General features: G+C 43.6%; 1 protein-coding gene across 1 annotated transcript in view; it reads left to right on the forward strand.

Annotated features, from left to right (window-relative positions):
• The window catches only part of THUMPD2 (THUMP domain containing 2), a 174,380-nt gene that overhangs the window by 111,588 nt on the left and 45,180 nt on the right, over positions 1-17,612 (forward strand). Inside the window, exon 7 of the mRNA XM_029594346.1 lies at positions 5,102-5,189. Coding sequence (XP_029450206.1) covers positions 5,102-5,189 — 88 coding nt within the window. The remainder of the gene's footprint in view (positions 1-5,101; positions 5,190-17,612) is intronic.

A 17,612-nucleotide genomic window follows, 5' to 3' on the forward strand; every position in this document is an offset into this window, starting at 1 on the left:
TCTGATGTTAGAAGTGCTTCCTGATACAAAGAGTATTTTAAAACTGCAAATGTGTAGCAATTTGAGCCATTCCAGATTTCAACCACAGTTAAATCTAATCAAGGGCTTCATAAATTATAGTTTGCGACCCCAGATGGAATCAGCTGAGGGTCACAAGTGCCTCAAATGACAGCATTAGTAGTGTAAATTAGCATGGGGTCTGTGAGCCAGTCCCTGCAGAGGCCACCCTGCTGTAATGAGTTTGTGGTAACAGGAATCTCTGCATGAGGAGAGTTCAAGGCTTCTCAGGGCTTGTGCTGGCTCACAGATTTCGAGCTGACTTTATTGCTAATGCTGCTGCCGCTTGCAGATAACTGTCAAGCTTGGGACCAGCCATGAGGGGACGTTGAGTGTGTACTGACCAGTAGAGATTGCCAGTGCTCCTCTCTCCTCACCCACCATTGAACCTATCCAAGAGAAAAATGTTGCCCTTATCATCACTGTCTCCCTCTCTCCATCAGTTGTCATCCACCTTTGACCCAGGGCCCAAAAGAAAGTGTTGCCACTGACCCTGGACAGTAGGATGTTTGGGCTTTAGGGTTGAATCAGCTAGAGGAGGAGTGTCTATGGAAGGTTAGAGAGGGGTAATAAAAAGAAGATCAACTAGGGAATGTAAGCGAGAAGCTGGGCGTGAGGGGATCAACAGGGGGATGCAAGAGAGTGGTTGGAGGTGAGTGTTAGGTTTAGTTAGTGTGTGGGCCCTGGGCCGAGGTGAGAGATGGTACCGCCCACAGGGAGGAGCCCTGTGAGCCTCACCGTCGGGTGGCGGAGACTCAGCTGACGTCAGACACAGTATCAGTCTAGAGTCTTTATTAAAGGGAATAAGTGACACTACCCGCAGAGCGGGGGTTGCCAGAGAGGAGGTCTCACTGACCCAGAACACCGGGTCGGTGGAATGGGGGATACCCAGAGGGGATATCTCCGTAGAGTTAGTAATGGTCTGCAGAGCGGGATATCCCGATAAGGTCTTCAGTAGAGGTGGTGGTAGTGGTCTGTGGAGTGGAGTATACCGAAGAGGTCTTCGGTAGAGATGGTAGTGGCCCGCAGAGCGGGGTACACCGCAGAAGGTCCTCAGTAGAGACGGTAGTGGTCCGCAGAGCGGGGTACGCTGATGAGGTCCTTAGTAGAGATGCTAATGGTCCACGGAGTGGAGTACAATGGAGAGTGTCCTCAGTAGAGATGATAGCAGTCCGCAGAGCGGGGTACGCTGAGGAGGTCCTTAGTAGAGATGGTAATGGCCCACAAAGTGGGGTACATTGGTGAGGGACCTCTGTAGAGATGATAGCAGTCCTCAGAGCAGGGAACACGAATAGAGTTCTCAGTAGAGTTGGTAAAGGCCCGCAGGGCGGGATAGGCCTGAGGGAGTCCTCAGTAGAGATGGTAATGGTCCGCAGAGCGGGGTACACCAGAGGGGTCCTCGGTAGAGTTGGTAAAGGCCCGCATGGTGGGATAGACCTGAGGGAGTCCTCAGTAGAGATGTTAATGATCCGCAGAGCGGGTTACACCAGAGAGGTCCTCGGTAGAACTGGAAGTGATCCGCACAATGGGGTACTCATGAGAAGAGTAACGATGGTTCCAGGGAAGTCCCGAGGAACGGGGCAGGCAGCAATCCCAAGCGTAGGCCCTCCGAGGAGCGGATAGCCAAGACGAAGAGACTGCCCTCGAGGAGCGGGTACCTGAGACATCTTACGCCAGGAAGCAGGAACTGGAACGTAGGGTCCTATGAGAGCGAGCCAGATTTAGTAAGGATGGGTCCTTTGCCAAATCTTCGGTAGGCAAGGCCAGCTGGCTTAAATATCCTGGAGGGATGATGTCATCAGGAGGGGACACCCCCGAGGTTCTCGCCATGATGTGCTTAAGACTGGCCCGTGCACGCCTAAGAGAGTCCGAAGGCAAGATGGCGGTTGGCGGCGTCTTTGCCGCCCCGGGAGGCCTGGGAGCAGTAGGCAGGCAGCTGGCGGAGGCTGCCAGTCTACCCCACGGAGTCAAGGAGGTGAAGAAAGAGGTGAGCAATAGTGGTTGCAGCTGTCTTCGATCGACGGGCGTAACAGTGAGGAGATGAGATTGGTGTGAAAGAGGCTGGGAGATGAAAGTGAAGAGAATGGAGATGGGGGAAAGGAGATGACAGGATCAGTTGGGGTCTATAAGAAAGGCTTGGAGATGTGAGAATCATGTGGAGTGAGTCAGAGAATGGACTGTGGGGAGGTGAGAAGAGCTGGGAGATGTAAGACAAATCATTTGAAAGGGTGGTGGTTGAGAGGATTGACTAGAGAAGGTGGAGACCGAGAGAGGATCATCTGGAGTGCGGTAAAGAGTGGAGTGCTTGTTGAAGGGGGATTGCATACCTGCTGATTTGTTTTGGTTGTCTGGTGTCATGTGAATTTTCAAGTGCTAAAATGGGGTCACATTGGAAAAAAGGTTGGGAAACCCTAAGCTCTACATGTATAGGTGAAACGTGTGCCTAAGACTCAAACCTACATGCAATGGGTAATATGACTAGGGGAGAAGATACTCTTCCTGATAGCTTATTGAACTCTCCTACAATTATTACTCAGGGGAATTCTGCACACACAAATTTAAAATACTGCATACTTTATATTGGTCAGAATAATGCAATACACATTACAGTCTTTGAGTAATTAATTTAAAATATAAACAGAAAAGATGCAGAGTTTTAAATATTTTGAACAGAATTTCCCTAGAAGTACACTGTTAAGTGTCCCTTCCGCTTTTCTCCTTACTCCCCTGGCCAGATCTTTCACTCTGCCCTCTCAAGCCCCATCTCCTCCGCTTGGGAGAGAAAGTGGAAAGCTGAGGAGATGGGGCTTGAGAGGGCAGAGTGAAAGATCTGGCCAGGGGAGTAAGGAGAAAAGCGGAAGGGACACTTAACAGTGTACTTCTAGGGAAATTCTGTTCAAAATATTTAAAACTCTGCATCTTTTCTGTTTACATTTTAAATTAATTACTCAAAGACTGTAATGTGTATTGCATTATTCTGACCAATATAAAGTATGCAGTATTTTAAATTTGTGTGTGCAGAATTCCCCTGAGTAATAATTGTAGGAGAGTTCAATAAGCTATCAGGAAGAGTATCTTCTCCCCTAGTCATATTACCCATTGCATGTAGGTTTGAGTCTTAGGCACACGTTTCACCTATACATGTAGAGCTTAGGGTTTCCCAACTTAGGGGTTTCCCTTCAGGCTTAACTCCTTTCACTCTGTCTTCACTTCCCAGCCCTCCACTCCCAGAGTTTGACCCCTCTCTCATACTGCTGCTCACACAGGCTCCATCCCTCCCTCTTTCATAACCCCCCTCCCCAAAAAGGATCTCTCTGTCTCTTGCACCCATATCCGTACCCTCACACAGACTCCCTTGCGCACACACCCTCACACAGGCTACCTTTCTCTCTCTTACACACCCCTGCACATGGGCTCCCTCTCCTTCTTGCACATACACCCATACACTCTGACACAGGCTCCTTCTATCACGAACAAACATGCACCCTCACTCCCTCATACACACACCAGCATCCAGTATCTCACTCATATACATAGTTCCTCACAATCTCTCCACATTCACACACACCCATGCTCCCTCTCTCTCTCTGGCACATATACACCATTGCATCCTCACATAGGCTCCCTCTCTGTCACACACCCACACACACACCCATGCACCTTCACACAGGCTCCATTCTCTCTCACCGAGTCTATCAGATTTTCCTGCAATCATCTCCCCCAACCCCCTCCCCCTAAAATGCTTTGTTTGCCTCCCCTCTGCACATATACCCATGTTGTTTCTCCTCTTCTGGCAAAATCAGCTCTTCAGGGATGGGGTCTGCTCATGGCCGCCAGGCTTCAGTCATCTTTGCTATGAGCAGGATGGATTCTACTCACGGCCGCCAGGCTTCAGTCATCTTCGCCATGAGCAGGATGGACTCTGCTCATGGCAGTCGGGCCTCACTTATTTTCATGGCTGCCAGGTTTTACTCATCTTCGCCGCCGCCAGGCCTCATTCATCTTCGCCGTGAGCGTGATAGACTCTGGGCCTGTAAAATCTTCATTGCAAGCGGGATAGGCTCCACGTGCGACCCACTGGGCCTCTCTCCAAATTCTGTGCCAAAAATTGAAATTCTGCGCAGGAGGGGAATTCTGCACAAATTCTGTGCTTTACAGTAGCGCAGAATTCCCCTAGGAGTAAATTATGGCCTAAAGTGCAAACTTGGTCAAGTTTAAAGATGTTGATTGAAATATGAATAAATGTGCTTTTTGCATCCCCAGTTTTTCATGTGAAACTCATTTTGTGGGGGGCTTTGTTACCACAAATAGTATCATAAAGACCCTGTGACTTGTCAAACAGGTATATTACCAATTAATACAACTTTATGATTAACTCGCATTCAGTATTCTAATAAGCTTAGTTTTGGTCATAAGACATTAATGTCTCTAAGAAATACTGACTAAAGATGTATTTCTATTTGTTTACTGGGTTTTCAAAATATGTACAAGATGGTATAAAGCACGATCAGAATATATGTTTAAGAATATTACATAAAATCAGGGTGGCCCATGGAAAAGTATCCCGCCTCCAATACCAGTGCATTGGAGACAGGCTACTTTTCTATGGGCCACCCTGTATTTTATGGTATATGAAGCATATTTAGGATCTAGAAATAATTTTTCACTGTGTTGCTGAATTGCCTATTGATGATCCGTGAAGTTTTTGCCTTCACTAGATTATCTTGTAGAGTAGATGGATATAAGAGAATCAAGGACTCAGTGAATGTATGGTCTTTCAGTGTAGCAGCTTTTTTCTACTTTGCAATTTCAGTATGGTTAATATTTTGGATAAGGAGCGTCAATGATTCCCATGCATGGGTCACATGTTACATCAAAGGACTTTAGTATGCTGAAAGTTACCTGGCACCTGGTTTCAACTTTGTTTAGGAAACTTTCACAACTTGTGATCGGGCCACATGATCCATATGTTTGACCTCATTGAAATGCTATCATTAGGGAACAATTGCAAATAAATAATTTCACTATCTTTGATGGTTTGCAGACATCCATTGGCAAGCAGAGAGTATATCCAATGTACAGGACTACGGTCTACAGTGGCTTGGGCTATGGCATCACTTGCTGAAATTCATGTGAGTATGCATTAAAAATTATTGTCCATAGCACCAGGAAGCAATTTATCCATGTCATTTTAGTTTGGCTGAAAATTGCCCTTACTCAATCTTATTAAAAGTTTGCATGGTCATCCACAGCACATGCTTTTTGCTGGATTAAAACAGAAGCATGCCTGAGGGGGTTCTTCAGTTTAGTGGAGAAAAACAGCATGCATAATTAGCATGTGTACTTTTGAAATTCTATTTTACCCTTCCTCAGCCACTTACACACATAGTGGGTGCAAAGTGCATGGGTTAGTTATCAAATATAGTATAGTATCTCTTTTAAAATGAGCTACAACAATCTACAAGCAGCACAACTACCCATGAACTTTGCAGCTACATGGGTTACCCAATTTAATTTTATTTAATTTAAAACATTTATAACTTGCCTATTCTAAATGAATTACAGTAAAACATTCATAAAATCTGACAAAATATAACAAATTAACACTAAAAAATCTCTATTTCCTCTTCATCTAGTCAGACCAAGCCAGACCAGTGGGTTATGCATGCCAAGTAGCAGATGGAAAAGACCCCCCGACCCACCCCCCCCCCCCCACACACACACACACACATACCATACTACGCTAAACCACACCACAATCAGAGAAACACACACCCCATAACCAGACAAATATATACAAACCACATACACACCACACTCCCTGACATACCACATTCAGACACAGAATCACAGGAAAACAGATCTCATCACACACACACACAGACAAACCACAGCACACACAGACACATCCTTCACCCAGATAGCCCCAAAGAGAGACACATTACATTACCGTAAACAGAGAGAGAAACAGATCACACCACACTACACACATATGCCATGCGTAGAATGGGCACTTCTGCTAATGCTAGTTAATATACTAGAAGCAAAGCTTTAGATGAATTCCACCCCACAACTACATCACAGAGTGTTGTGTTGCTTTGTGAATGAAAAGAGGCATACAAAATATTTAGCTTTACTTGGAGAGAATTTTCTTTTACTTCATAATTTCTATCTACCCGTCCCTTTCAGCATCCCTTACCCACAGCACATACACAGGCATTGAGAGAGAAAGAAAGTGTTTTTGTGGTCACAGTACAAGCCCTGTCTTAGTAACATAATGAATGATGGTAGATAGACCGAAATGGTCCGTCTAATCTGCCCAGCAAGTTTGTTTTGTGTTTTGTTGTAATTTTTAAATTTTTTTTAAGGTAGTAGTAAATTCCACTCCATACAGGCTACCCATAAGCCTTCTGTTAAAGGTAGTAGCAAATGCTACTCCATGCAGAAATGTTAACTTTAGGTGAAATAGTAAAGATATCCCATTTATTCACTTCCATTCTCTAGCCAGCAGCGAATCCTCTGTTTGTCCCATGCCCTTTTTAATTCCATTATTGTTCTTGTCTTCACCACCACTTCCAGAAGGGCATTCCATGCATCCACAACCCATTCCATGAAAGAATATTTCCTGATGTTGTTTTTGAGTCTTCCCCCTTAGAGTTTCATATCATGAGCCCTAGTTTTGCAGTTTCTTTCCATCAGAAAATATCTGATTTTCATGCAACATCAGTTCCTTTCAGGTCTGCATCATAACTCCCATGTCTCTTCTCTCTTCCAGAATATACATATTAAGGTCCTTCAGTCTCATCTCATATAGCTTTCCATACAGACCCCACACCATTGTGGTTGCCTTTCTCTGGACTGCTTCCATTTTGTCCTTATCCTTTTTAGGATAAGGTCTCCAGAACTGAACGCAATACTCCCAGGTGAGGCCTCCACAAGGATCTGTACAATGGCATTATCACCACCTTTTTCCTGCTGGTTATGCCTCTTTCACTGTAGCCCAGCATCCCTCTGGCCATAGCCTCCGCCTTGTCACATTGTTTCACCATCTCCAGATTTTCAGATTCTATTACCCTAAGGTCTCTCTCCCAGTTTGTGCACATACATCATTCACCCCCTCAACATGTACAACTCCTTTGGATTGCTGTACTCCAAATGCATGACTCTGCACTTTGTGGCATTGAATCCCAACTGCGAAACCTTCAACAACTACTTCAGTTTTTCTAGGTCATTTCTTATTCTTTCCACTCCTTCAGGTGTGTCCACTCTGTTGCAGATTTTAGTGTCTGTCATCTGCAAGACGACAAATCTTCCATCTCGTCCTTCTATACCAACCAGGCCATAACAAATGGGTTATTTCCTCCTACCAACAGATGGAGGCAGACAACACTTCTTTCCTCTCTGACATCACAGCCACTACTTAGGAGGTGGTGCTAGCAGCAGGAATCCAGTATTTTCTGCCTCCAGCAGGATAGTAGATCTGGATGGTGCAACAGCTCAACGTTGGCTCGTGGATCAGACCCTGGGCCAGGCCACTGGTTACAGCTAGCAGTACGAGCCCAACTAGCTACTCCCAGTGCTTGGTAGATCTTGGCAAGGGGGAGCAGCCAAACAAAAACAAATTGTTCCTCCTGAGAGGAAGTTTGCAGTTTAGCTCTGCTATTTTTGACTCCTCCCATTCCCCCCTTCCCACTTCTCATCTGCCCGCTCCTGCTCTTTGCTGTCTTTTTTTTTTTTTTTAATAAAACAAAAAAAAAATAAAACCCAGAAAGAGGGACAAGACATACAAGGTCTCTGCACAGCCTGAGGAGGCAGCTCATTTTCTAGTAGCAGTGAGTCAGGGAAAGGGAGCACTGGGCCCAGGTGGATGAGGGAGTTGGTTCACTGAACATGTGTTCACTGCGACAGGGGGATGGATCGGGCCATAAGAGGAATATGTCATTGCGAGTACTGCGGTGTTCGGGCTGTGGCTGAGAAGGGATCCCTAGGTTTGGTGTGCCTTCATATGGCCGCATCTCCTGGGGATGGCCTAATGACCAGCTCTTTTTCCTCCTCTCTTCCACAAAGCTCCTTTTTAATGCTGTCAACAGCCGCGTGTGCCTTAGAACTGACAGCCATTTTAGATGATTTTACCATGCAGGTCAGCCCAAGGGAGATTGACTTGTCAGAGGCTTGTGGGGGGCCTAAGGCACCTCCTACTCTGGTGTCTGTGCTCATGCGCCTGAAACTTCGGTGGTGTTAGTACCTCGTGCCTGTGGGACTTCTCCTCAGAGTTTGTATCACATCCTTTGTGCCTTTTTTGTGGCCCGGAGATGCCTCACATGGAGGTGCAGGAAAGTGACTGAGTACTTGCTGCTGATTCTTACTCCCCAGGTGTGGGTTAAGAGGGTGCAGGGGGCGAATGAGGCCTCCCCTGGTCCTCCCTAGAAGATGCCTGGAGACACAGAGGATCTTGGTGATAATAGCTTGGCATCCCTAGAGAAGAGGGAGGTCCTGCCAAGGCTGGAGGAGGATTCTGTGATGCTTTCTTGCCTCTGCTTGGGTGAGCTGAAAACACAAGAGTTCCTGATGGTGGGTTACAATCTAAGGAAAAGTGGAACTCTGCTATCGCCTTTCCTCCCTACTTGTAGGTGGGGAGCTGATGTTGGTGGAGTTGAAGTCCAAGTCAGCATTGTGGAAGTGGAGCTCCTACAGATCCTTACCCTCTCTCGCCAGAGACCTTTCTGAAGTTCTTTACGATTCTGCCGGTGGACACACATGTTGCAGGAGTGACAGGCATACTACTATTCCAGTGGAAGGAGGTGTGTTGAAGAAGGAGCCGCCTTTGAAGAGCCTGTTTGTCTCTCCTTTGATGGCTATTCAAATCTCAGTTTCTGCATGGTCGGTGGCCTTTTCGGTAACATTTGGAGATTCATGTTGCTTCGCACTTGGCCGGCGGACCCTTGGTCCAAAACCCATTTGGGCGAAGTGCCCTTTAGGAGCAGCCTGCTTTTTAGTGAGGATCTCAATCAGATGGTAAAGAACTTATGGGATCCTAAACCCCAAAGACTCCAGGAGGAGGACAAGGGGTGGTCCTTTTTCAGGGCCGTTAGAGGTCAGGAGCAACTTTGAGCTATCGTCCAGGGGACACATTTTTTTGGGTCTATCTCATCTAATTTCCAGACTCTGAGAGGCTGAAGTCAGTTCTTTCGGGCCATTAAAAGCAGAGAGGTGATTCTGGTTCCCATGTGGGACCCACCAGGCCTTGTCAGGAGGATCAGCAAGTCCACTCACTCCTGACTACTATAGGGGGCGCCCGCAGAAGTTCTACAGAGTTCTACATAACGTCTGATTGGAGATCGTTCAGTCCGAGTATGTCCTGGACCTGCAGCAGTCCATTCAAGACATTTGTGTGGTGTTCCCTTGTTTTGCTCTGGCCAAGCAATAGACAGTTCGTGAACTGTGGCTAAAAGTTGCATCTCCTGAGGGCAGTGGTGCCAATGCCTGTGTCTGAATAGAGGCAGGGCTGGTGCTTCATTTATTTCATGGTGCCCAAGAAGGATAGGTCTTTTTGTACTATATTAGATCTCAAAGGGATGAACTGCAGTCTGCGAGTTAGGCATTTTGATATGGAGACTTTGCGTTCAGTCCTCACTGAGGTTCAGAAGGAGGAATTTTGTCCACCTTGGACTTATCAGAGGCCTATCTTCACATCCCCCATCTGAGAATATGATCAAAGATATCAGCACTGTTGTGGTTTGCAGGAACATTTCAGTTCTCTGAGGGTTGCTGTTTGGTCTAGAGACCATTCCTAAGGTCGTTTCCAAGAGGATAGTTGTGGTGGCAGCATCTTTCAGGTGCAAAGGTATATAGTCCACATATGCCTAGCAGATTGGTTGTTCAGAGCGCTGTCATCTCAGGAGACGACATGTATGTCTTGCCGGGTGGTTCAGTTCTTAGAATGCTGAGGTTAGGTGCTCAATTTTGCCAAAGGTTGATTTCCAGCCCACTCAGTCTCTGGAGTATCTGGGAGCATTTGTGCTCATAGCTTTCCAGCTTTTCTCACTTAACTTGTTGCTCTTCTTGGATGCCTTTTCTGCCCTATTGAACTGATCTTTGTTAATTTTTCCACCCACTTTGTTTATTTGATGGGGGTGATATTCCAACTTCCTTCTTTCACCCCATCCTCTAGTTTAAATACCTTTTGATATATGATTGAATTTCTCACCTAAAAATCCTTTTTCCTGCTACGGACAGATGTATGCCATCTTTATTAAAAAGCCTTTATTATACATGGTCCCAGCCTCCAATATAGCTAAAACCTAACTCCTTACACCATGTTTTGAGCCATGTATTGAAGTTATGAGGCTTAGTGAACAGGCAATACTTCTGAAAAGACAATAGTCTTCACAATGTGCCCAAGCTACTTCCTCAGGTTCTGTAAATCTCTCTACTGTTTGAATGCTGTTTCTTAGCAAGATAGTTGGTCCCTATTTGGATGATAATTTTAGAATCCTTACTTTCTTCTTTAAGTGCATTGACTATCTGGTTTGCATTTCTATCAACTGAGGATCCTGGAAGGCATTTAACTATTTTGTTCCCCTCAAAATGAAGTGCTAAATTAGGGCCTCTAATGACAGTCTCCCAACACAGGGATCTTTCTCTTACAACTTTTGATAGTGTTATGGGTTTTTCTACACATTGGGTATCTTCTTTTCTTTCAGATTCCACTGCAATTTCCATTGCTGGAACATGTTCATTTTCCAATACAGAAAAGGTGTTTTGTAATATATAGAAACATAGAAATGACGGCAGAAAAAGACCAATTGGCCCATCCAGTCTACCCAGCAAGCTCCCACACTTATTTTTCAATACTTATCTGTTTCACCAACCACCAAGTGCAGGGCCCTTGTTGATAACTCTTTGATTCAAATTTCCTGCCACCCCCTGCCATTGATGCAGAGAGTAATGTTGGAGTTGCATCAACGGTGAGCATAAGGCTTAATGGTTATGGGTAGTAACTGCCGCATCAAGCAAGTTACCCCGATGCTTGTTTACCCAGACTGCACAGATCCATGCCTTGTTGGATGTTGACTGAATGTAAATCCTCTTTTCCACATTTCTCCCTGCCGTTGAAGCAGAGAGCAAAGCTGTATATGCATTCAAAGTGAAGTATCAGGCTTAATTGGTTTAGGGTAGTAACCGCCGCAATAAGCAAGCTATCCCCATGCTTATTTGTTTACCCAGATTGTAGTTCAGTCCTTGTTGGTTGTTGGTTGTTGTCTGAATGCAAATCCTCTTTTCCACATTTCCCCTTGCTGTTGAAGCAGAGAGCAATGTTGGAGTTGCATTAACGTGTGAAGGCTTATTGAGTAAGGGTAGTAATCACCAGGTAGTAGCCTCCATTCCAGCAAGCCACCCCCATGGCTCTTCTCTTCATTCCCATCTTCTAGCCTTTATGGATCCACAGTGTTTATCCCATGCCCCTTTGAAATCCTTCACAGTTTTAATCTTCACCACTTCCTCTGGAAGGGCATTCCAGGCATCCACCACCCTCTCCGAGAAGAAATACTTCCTGACATTGGTTCTGAGTCTTCCTCCCTGAAGTTTCAAATCATGACCCCTAGTTCTACTGATTTTTTTTCCAACGAAAAAGGTTTGTTGTTGACCATGGATCATTAAAACGTTTCAAGTATCTGAAAGTCTGTATCCATATCACCCCTTCTCCTCCTGTCCTTAAAGGTGCTGTCATTTGAAAGAGTGGGTGTCTCTGATCACAGATCTTGTCCTACACAGAGTTCACTGTAATCCATTTGTTCCTGGGTTTCTGGATGCTCTGTGGAAGTGGGAGTGGATATCCGGACTGCACGATTGTGGAAAGTGGGTATCTCTAGGTCACAGGTCTTATTCTATCAGAATCCACTGTAAAGCAGTTATTCATGGGTTTCTGAATTTTCTGTGCGAGTTGGGACAGGTTCTCTAAATGCTTTAAAGTCGGGGAGGCATCTTTGCTAGCTGCTAGATCTGGTTTAACCTTTTTCATTGTAGCTAATTCTAATTTGAATTGAAGAGAGCTGCATACAAATGGAGCAAGCTGTAAGTCTTCAGATAGTTTGCTGTAAGACAAAGGCACCACAGTTCTTAAATTGAATAATAGTTATTTTGTTAATTTGTTCTGATATGGAACACCTTAAATATGATTAAGATTTGCAAAGTACCTTGTTATCAATTATAGTAATTATGTACCCTAACAAAACTATATTAGAAGAGCAAGCCCAGGGATGGGTGGATAAGGAATGGAAGGCTTTTAACAGCTGAGATTATCAGCAAACACACCTTTTCCTTGACATGCACTTATTGGGAGCTTTTCTATTCCACTGTGCTCAAAGACTTGCAAGAAGATACTAGTCTTGTGGCTATTGAATTGTTATAATGAGCCGTCCCTACAGACAAGGCAAATACAAATGTAGGGCTTTTTTTTTTTCCCTCTCTCTCTCTCTCTTTTTTTTTTTTTTTTTTTAAACCACAATACACCCTTTTGCCCTTTTTTCTTATTTATTTATTTATTTATTTATTTATTTATTTAGTGTTTTTATATACCGATAATCATTTGGAAGATCTAATCGGTTTACAGCGAACAGCAATTCAGCAACAGGCTTTACATAGAACTTAGCGAAAAACAAATTCAGAAAAAGGCGATGAATATAACTTGGTAGTCAATGTAACTAATAGGTGTGAGAGGAATAATTACTATGTAGAACTTTGTTTAGAATAAGTCATCGATATATGACAAAATATAGACATACATATAACTTAGTAATCAAAGGAATAATAGCTATGTGTGGTATATTTACTCAGTGGTGAAGATTATCATTATATATCAAAATAAATACATACATACCGTAGCTGAGAGTGACTTGTAATTGGCGGGAAAATGGAAAGTAAGGACAGGCGAAGGGAGGTGAGGGTAACTAAAAAAGGGGGGAGGGAGGATAGCTCAGGTGAAGGCTTGCTTGAAGAGCCATGTTTTGAGGTTCTGTTTACATTTCTTATAACATGGTTCCTGTCGCAGAGTGTGGGGCATGTTGTTCCATAGGGAAGGGCCAGCAGTGGAGAGGGCACGGTTAGAGGTGGACTTCAGTTTCATTAATTTGTGTGAGGGTGTGTGTAAGGTAGCTGCATGTTGTTTTCTGGTGGGTCTGCCAGTGTCGTGGAAGTAGAGGTGTTCCTTGAACCATTGCATGTCATTGTTGTGGAGAGATTTATGAATTATAGTGAGTGTTTTATATTATATCCGGGATGTTACAGGTAATCAGTGCAAGTGTTTAAGTACGGGGGTTATGTGGTCATTTTTATGTTCATTCGAGGGGTTTCAGGCAGCAGCATTTTGGAGTATCTGTAAGGGTTGGATCGTGCTTTTTGGGAGACCTAGGAGAATGGCATTGCAGTAATCAATTTTAGACAAAATGATGGCTTGTAATATAGTGCAAAATCATTAAGGTGTAATAGGAGTTTGAGTTTTTTTAAAGTATGTAGCTTGAAGAAGCCATCTTTTAGGGTTGTGTTGATGAATTTTTTTAGATTAAAATGATCGCCTAAGATGACGCCGAGGCTGCAAACATGAGAGGCGAGGGTGTTGGGAGGTGTAGGGGAGTTGATTGGAGGTGGACTGATGGTGATAATGTTGGGAGAAATGGCTAGTAGCTTGGTTTTTGCAGTATTAAGGGCGAGGAAGTTGTCGGTGAGCAGAGTGTTGATAGCGGGGAGGGCTGATTCCCAGGTCTTGATGGCATTAGGCAGTGTGTCAGTGATAGGTATGAGAATCTGAATGTCGTCAGCATATATGAAATGCAGAAGACCAAAGTCAGACAAGAGACGGCATAGGGGACGAAGGTATATGTTGAATAAGGTGGAAGTAAGAGAGGAGCCTTGGGGGGTCGCCTTGCGCCAAATTAAATGATTTAGATTTGTTGTTCCCAATTTTTACTCTGTATTGTCGATTGCTGAGAAAAGACTGAAACCAGGGGAGGGCGCAGCCTAAAATACCAATTTCATGGAGGCGATTGATTAATATATTGTGATTGACAGTGTCAAGTGCAGAAGAAATATCAAGTAGTGCAAGGATGTAGGATTGACCATTGTCTAGTGCTTTTAATATGTAGTCGGCCAGAGAGATGAGGAGGGTTTCAGTACTACGGTGTTTACGTAAACCATATTGGGAGGTTTCTTAATTAATTTAAATTAAAAGCAATCCCCACTCAAAGGCACAGAATAATACAAATATAGACAAAGATTATACTTGGCCCAGATATTTTAATTAAGCAAAATATTTCACTTTGCTTTTAGATACCTCTCACTGGAAAACCTGCAGACAAAATGGCTTAGTCTTGCTATAAAACATTAGTCTTATGGCTATTGATTTGCTACAATGAGCCTCTCCGTACAGACAAGTCTAACACAAACTTAAGAGGCATTTTTTTATTCAGCCACAATACTCAAAGTGCTACAGCTCCTAGAAGGTTTTTCTTTTTATTTCATGATTTTTATTTACATGTCATCCATCTAAAACTCATGTGCCAGACAAACATAAGGGGACTTTGAAAAGGGATTATTTATGTACAGACAAAAATCACCACACACATACTTCTGACTCTTGCTTTCTGGCCTCCTTTCTCCCTAGGGCAGATTGAGTAGATAGGAAACAATCTTAGCAACTTGTTTTTCTCTTGCTGAGAACTTGAATAAAACACCCAGCATGGTATGTTCTTATTGTGGGGCACCATAGTATTTTTTTTCCCCTTATGTCCTTAGGTAGGTTTTTCAGTTGTTTTTGTACATTTTTGTTCCATTTTCACACCCAGGTTGGTGCATCAAGGAACATCGTCAACTACGGTCATCCAGTTAGATTTTTCCTCCTTAGTTTTTCATCTAGCTATAAATAAGTTTACCAGTGGCTTCAAGAGATGTCCTCTGTATGACTGTCATGTCTATCACTGATCCCCATGATAGATATGTCCTGTGTCTGGGGGCATCGCATAACATCCCCGGAGAGTTATCGATGTGCAACCAGGATCTCTAGAAGGCACCGGTCTCTTTTGGAGCTCATGGAGAAGTACTGCAGGCACCATTAGTCTAGCCCATCGGCATTGTCATTAAAGACATTGACACCGAAGGACCCAGGAGCTGAACCAGATGCTTATGATGCATTGAAATCAGGAAGGCATTGAACCCCTTTGAACATTAGAAAGGGGGACCCCTTTGACATTGAATATCCCAGGCCTTGACATTGAGAAGTTCAAATGCTGAGCATCAAGTGAAGGTGAAGAAGCATCAGCATTAGTCTCCATCAAAGCATGATGTTGGGAGCAGGACGTTTTGATCTTTGAGATAATTTCTAGTTGCTCTGGTTTACTTTTATACCCTAAGCAACAAGTATCTACAAAGGGAGCAACACAAATCTACATACCTCATAGATTTAAAAAGCAACAAGTAAGTAAGTAAACAGGACTACAGCTAGCAATTTTGAGTGTAGAAGTGGAAGTTAGATTCCACAGGCTAGCTAATTTTACCTGAACAGCAATTGAGAAAAAGGCAAGAAATTTGGTAGGTCATTCTCATTTCTTTCAACAGGAACCAGAAATTCCCAACAGTTGAAGGATGGCCGGAAAACATTGATTGCATCACCAAATCTGTCAACATGTTTACCAATTCTGTTGCTGTCCAGACAGATGTCCTGATACACACTGATGAACCAGTTCAGTGTGAAGGATGTCTGCAGATAGACTCGCTCAGGAATCAGGTGACAGAACTGAGAGAGGAAGTGACAAGATTGAGAAGCATCTGGGAGAATGAGGACTATGTTGATGGAAAACTCAAGTAGAGGGGAAGGTGAAAATGGACTACAAGAGAACTAGACCTAGATTGCTATAGCCACTTTACCCTACACTCTGACTCCAATTTTTCTGGTGCTAAAGAACCGGTATTCTACTTTGGAACTGGAGGAGGAGAAACCAAAACTTTCCAACCCCAAAGCTGCAGGTTCTACAACTGCTGCACCAAGCAGGCAAAGGGTAATGGTGGTTGGTAACTAACTTCTGCCAACCAGATGTTGCCCTCAGAGATGTGCTGCCTGCTGGATGCCGAAATCCAAGACACTACAGAGGGACTGCCAAAAATCTTCAAGCCTATTGACTAATCTCCAATGCTGCTCATTCATGCTGGCACAAAAGATACTACAAGGACCACACAAATAGTATCAGAAGTGATGTCATGGCTCTGAGAAAGAGAGTAAAGCAGATAGATGTATAGATGGTATTCTCCTCCATCCTCCCAATCGAAGATAAAGGCCCAGACAGAGAAGCTCACATTCTGGAGATGAATAAATGGCTCTGTAGATGGTGCCGGCAAGAGCGTTTCGGGATCATGATTCAGGGACTGCTGAACAGATAGGATCCACCCATCGAAGAAGGGGGCTCAGCATCTTCCAACCTAGACTGGCAAACTTCCTGAAGATGGCTTTAAACTAGGATCATCAGGGATGGGTGAACAAAGCCCTAAGGTAAGGAAAACATTACATACGTATAGAAATGGGAAAAAAGAGAAAAATGTGGAAAGCTATCTACACTGATGCTAATAGTATGGGAAATAAAATCCAGGATCTTTAGGCAGTCGTGGAAGTAGTTGACTTGGATGTAGTCACTGTCATGGAGATGTGGTACACGGAAAACCATGATAGGAATATAGTTATACCAGGCTACAATATATTCAGGAAGGACCAGAAAAGGAGGAGAAATGGTTGCATTTGATACTGTTAATCATGAGATTCTGATGACCCGTCTAATGGAAATAGGGATAGGAGAAACTGTACTAACATAGTTTAAATCATATCTATCAAATAAACTCAGCAGATACATTTTTAAATTTCACTTCCAACTGGTAATCAGTTTCTACAGATGCTCCACAGGGATCTGCCTTCTCAGCAACTCTCTTTAACCTATACCACCTTACTTTGTGCAGACTTTTGGCAACCTTGGGCATTAATTATTAATTGTATGCAGACATACAATTTTTCTTTCCATTAAGATCATCCTGGAAATATACCTTTGATTTCTTAACCATCTGCCTCACAGCTATTAAATGTTAGCTTTCTCATAACAAATTGTCACTTAACATTAATAAAACTGAATTGTTCCTTCTCTCAAAACAGATCCCTGTGGACTGCCCTTCAGCATTTGTATTTGACTGACATTCTTTGCAAATCAAAAACGTAATACACAACCTAGGTGTTATTCTTGAATCTTGTGCGATCACTTCAAAACTGTTGTGAAATCTGCCGCCTTCAAACTACTACACAGATTAAAATCATTATTAGAGCATGATGCATTTCATACCACACTGCAGGCACTGTTTCCCACTATTGATTACTGTAACATTCTATTTATCGGTTTACCTAACTGATTACTAAGGTCATTACAAATTATCCAAAATTCAGTAGCACATATTTTGACCGGTGTCAATTTGTATACTCAATCACTCCCATCCTCCAATCTCTACACTGGTTACCATGCCATTGGCAT

Source organism: Rhinatrema bivittatum, chromosome 3 (genome assembly GCF_901001135.1).
Source record: "Rhinatrema bivittatum chromosome 3, aRhiBiv1.1, whole genome shotgun sequence".
Lineage (NCBI taxonomy): Eukaryota > Metazoa > Chordata > Amphibia > Gymnophiona > Rhinatrematidae > Rhinatrema > Rhinatrema bivittatum.